Source organism: Rutidosis leptorrhynchoides, chromosome 5 (genome assembly GCF_046630445.1).
Source record: "Rutidosis leptorrhynchoides isolate AG116_Rl617_1_P2 chromosome 5, CSIRO_AGI_Rlap_v1, whole genome shotgun sequence".
Lineage (NCBI taxonomy): Eukaryota > Viridiplantae > Streptophyta > Magnoliopsida > Asterales > Asteraceae > Rutidosis > Rutidosis leptorrhynchoides.
This window is the reverse complement of record NC_092337.1, coordinates 237,438,292-237,442,822: the sequence shown is the minus strand read 5'-3', so window position 1 is coordinate 237,442,822 and position 4,531 is coordinate 237,438,292. Positions and strand designations below refer to the sequence as shown.

The 4,531-nt window shown below is 32.3% G+C and overlaps 1 protein-coding gene across 1 annotated transcript; it reads right to left on the bottom strand.

Moving 5' to 3' along the window:
• Positions 1 to 3,148: 3,148 nt before the first annotated feature.
• On the bottom strand, positions 3,149 to 4,258 carry LOC139849307 (uncharacterized). The gene is made up of 3 exons (XM_071838967.1): positions 4,138 to 4,258; positions 3,615 to 4,046; positions 3,149 to 3,498 (listed from the first exon to the last, which is right to left on the bottom strand). Exons 1-3 carry the CDS (start codon positions 4,256 to 4,258, stop codon positions 3,149 to 3,151), a joined length of 903 nt encoding a protein of 300 aa, XP_071695068.1.
• Between the last annotated feature and the right edge of the window lie 273 nt (positions 4,259 to 4,531).

The following is a 4,531-nucleotide window of genomic DNA, read 5'->3' as shown; positions in this document are numbered from 1 at the left end:
CTATGATAAACTTTGATTTAAAAGTTGTTCTTCTGGGAAAAATATTTTTCTTATGAACATGAAACTATATCCAAAAATCATGGTTAAACTCAAAGTAGAAGTATGTTTTCTAAAATGGTCATCTAGTCGTCGTTCTTTCGACTGAAATGACTACCTTTATAAAAACGACTTGTAACTTATATTTCCTACAATAAACCTATACTTTTTCTGTTTAGATTCATAAAATAGAGTTTAATATGAAACCATAGCAATTTGATTCATTCAAAACGGATTTAAAATGAAGAAGTTATGGGTAAAACAAGATTGGATAATTTTTCTTGTTGTAGCAACGTGAAAATTGGTAACAAATCTATATTAATCATATCCTAGCTAACTTATATTGTATTATACATGTATTCTAATATATTATGTAATCTTGGGATACCATAGACACGTATGCAAATGTTTTGACATATCATGTCGACCCATGTGTATATATTATTTGGAACAACCATAGACACTCTATATGCAGTAATGAGGGAGTTAGCTATACAGGGTTGAGGTTGATTCCAAAAATATATATACTTTGAGTTATGATCTAGCCTGAGACGTATATACACTGGGTCGTGGATTGATTCAAGATAATATATATCAATTTTTTTCTGTACATCTAACGTTGGACAACTAGTTGTAGGTTACTAATGAGGACAGCTGACTTAATAAACTTAAAACATCAAAATGTATTAAAAGTGTTGTAAATATATTTTGAATATACTTTGATATATATTTACATATTTGTTATAGGTTCGTGAATCGACCAGTGGCCAAGTCTTACTTCCCGACGAAGTAAAAATCAGTGAAAGTGAGTTATAGTCCCACTTTTAAAATCTAATATTTTTGGGATGAGAATACATGCAGGTTTTATAAATGATTTACAAAATAGACACAAGTACGTGAAACTACATTCTATGGTTGAATTATCGAAATCGAATATGCCCCTTTTTATTAAGTCTGGTAATCTAAGAATTAGGGAACAGACACCCTAATTGACGCGAATCCTAAAGATAGATCTATTGGGCCTAACAAACCCCATCCAAAGTACCGGATGCTTTAGTACTTCGAAATTTATATCATATCCGAAGGGTGTCCCGGAATGATGGGGATATTCTTATATATGCATCTTGTTAATGTCGGTTACCAGGTGTTCACCATATGAATGATTTTTATCTCTATGTATGGGATGTGTATTGAAATATGAAATCTTGTGGTTTATTGTTACGATTTGATATATATATATATAGGTTAAACCTATAACTCACCAACATTTTTGTTGACGTTTAAAGCATGTTTATTCTCAGGTGAATACTAAGAGCTTCCGCTGTTGCATACTAAAATAAGGACAAGATTTGGAGTCCATGTTTGTATGATATTGTGTAAAAACTACATTCAAGAAACATATGTCGATGTAATATATTTCTATTGTAAACCATTATGTAATGGTCGTGTGTAAACAGTATATTTTAAATTATCATTATTTGATAATCTACGTAATGCTTTTGAAACCTTTATTGATAAAATAAAGGTTATGGTTGTTTTAAAAATGAATGCAGTCTTTGAAAAAGGTCTCATATAGAGGTCAAAACCTCGCAATGAAATCAATTAATATAGAACGTTTATAATCCATATGAACAGGACATTTCAAACAAGATGCATATAGAATATCCCTAAAACAGAATCCTCTCATCTGTAATAATAATTCGAAGTACTAAAGCATCTGTAACCCGGATGGGGCTTGTTAGGCCCGATAGATCTATCTTTAGGATTCGCGTTAATTAGGGGCCAGTTCTCTAATTCTTAGGCTACCAAGCTAAAAGGCATGATATTCGGTATTCGTAATCCAACATAGAATGTAATTTGAAGTACTTGTATCTATTTTGTAAAACATTTACAAAACTGCATGTATTCTCATTCCAAAAATATTAGGTAGTAAAAATGGGACTATAACTCGCTTTGATAGATTTTCAATTCGTCGAAAGTAAGACTTGGCCACGGGTCGATTCACGAACCTATAACAAATGTATACATATATATATTAAGGTATGATAGAAATATATTCACATCCTATTTTTATTTATGTGATGACAATTTAAGTTGTCAAGTTAGCAGTCCAACGTTAGTAGTCCACAATTAGTAGTCCAATGTTAGTAGTACGTATATAATTCAAAATATCACCCTGTAATAATCAAAACATAGTATACACGTATTGTATAAGACTCAATCATGACCCACGATACCGCTATTGTAGTTACACGTATTGTATATGTGGGTCTTTTGATTTATCCGATGTACTGTGTAACTAATGTCTTAACTAATCAAGATTACATGATATTGTCTCGGACTCATCCGAGACTAATATATTACATGGAAATACTCATAACTAGCTCAATAGCCAGTGCATTGCACGGTTGATTTAAAATATTAACAAAAAGTTTCACAATCTTACAACCAAAAGTAATGCAATATTCATATATTCTAAAAGAAGCAACATAGAAGAAAATTTCAATCTCCAACAATGTTTCCCTTACCTGCAAATAATAACATGATAATATATATTATTAATTAGTAATTGTGTTTGTTTACAAATTGAATTGAATAATTGTATCATTATTGTAATGAAATTTATAATATATAATAATTTCAATTCGAACCTGTTTCTATATGTGTTGGAGTACCTCCTTGAACACTACATTTTTAGTAGTCTTTGAAATCTCATTCTCCTTGTTTAAAATGAGGACTTTTAGTCCTTTTTTGGATGTAATTCTTGAGAGTGCGACGTAAAGCTGACTGTGACTAAACACTGGTTTTGGAAAGAATAAACCAATATGCGTGAGAGATTACCCTTGACTTTTATTAATGTTCATTGCGAAGCAAACAGATATTGGGTACTATCTTCTTTGAAAGCGAAATAGAATTCTCTTATCAGATGGAACAATTAACATTCGTGCGATAGCAGTAATTTTGCCAACGTGTGTACCAGTTAAATTTTAGCTTTTATCATTCTATCTGTTAGCTCAATAATCTGCAGTCGAGTTCCATTGCACAATCCAGCGGCTTGATCGACATTTCTTACCAACATTACAGGTACACCTACTTTGAGAATAAGATTGTGCTATGGTAAACCACCAAGGTTGATGCTATTTAGGTAATCTGTTGTGTACAACTCACTATTAAAGTGAGAATCTCTTTCTGATCGGCATATGCTGTCAGAGCTTAAAAAAGATTTTGCTTCACCATCCAGTGACTCCATCATTCTATTGTTTATTATGTCAACAATCTCATTAGTGGGTGCAAGAATTGCACGTTGTTGATAATAGGTCGGATTTCCTAGGTTATTCAAATAGTCTGGATATACTGATGAAATAATGGATCCGATTGGATCTTCCACATCATTGACCAACACATATTCAGACATTTCAATCTCAAATATCCCATCTTCCGTTGGATTTACCTCACCATTACCTATTTGAGTAACCAATCAACAAATTCACGAATTTCTTCAACATTTTTACTATGTTCCATATCTGATTCATTTGATGTACCAACAGATAGACGCATGTTTACTGTAAGTCATAGACCTGTAACGTGTACCAACAGATAGGCTACGATATCCTTGCGTTTTCCTTTTGTAATAACTGGCAAGATTTGTCTAAAATCACCGCCAAAGACTATAACCTTACCTCCAAACGGTTTCTCCATGCTATTAGGATCTGTTGAACGACAAATATCTCTTAATGTTCGATCTAATGTTTCTACACAAATTTTTTTCACCATTGGGGCTTCATCCCATATAACTAATTTTGCTTTACGTACTAAATCAGCCAAGTTGCTATTCGGCAAAATATGACAGAAGCTTTCGTCAGTTGGATTGATAGGAATACAAAATCTTGAATGAGCAGTTCTGCCTCCAGGAAATAACAAATCAGCTATACCACTTGATGCTACATTCACAACTATTTCTCCTTTACTACGTAATGCTGTAGATAAAGTGTTCCATAGAAACGTTTTTCCTGTACCATGATAACCATACAAAAAAAAACACACCACCTCTTTCTTCTTGTGTAGCTGTTATAATTTTGTCGTAAGCATTTCTTTGTTCACTGGTTAACTTATCAATGAGATGCGAATGTTCTGTTTCAAGAGCACTCATGTCGTATGACAATTCATCGATGATGAGTTGATTTTCTGATAAGTGTAAGCTGAGTCCTATTGGATAAGGCATGGAACTGTAGTTTTTCAGAGATTTTTGATTTTTTTGTAGCATCTTCTGTAGTGACCCGAACTTTTCCATGTTTATATATATTAAATGAAATTGTTATTTACATGATTAAGTATTTCCAACATGTTAAGCAATCAAACTTGTTAAGACTTGATTAGTTGAAATAGGTTTCATATAGACAATTGACCACCCAAGTTGACCGGTGATTCACGAACGTTAAAACTTGTAAAAACTATATGATGTCATATATATGGATATATATGGATATATATATAT

Coding starts and splice junctions, on each gene's coding strand:
- LOC139849307 (XM_071838967.1), bottom strand. CDS start 4,258: ATGCCTTATCCAATAGGACTCAGCTTACACTTATCAGAAAATCAACTC. Junction 4,047..4,137: donor TCTCATTGATAAGTTAACCA/GTGAACAAAGAA, acceptor ATCATGGTACAG/GAAAAACGTTTCTATGGAAC. Junction 3,499..3,614: donor TCTGTTGGTACACGTTACAG/GTCTATGACTTA, acceptor TTACTCAAATAG/GTAATGGTGAGGTAAATCCA.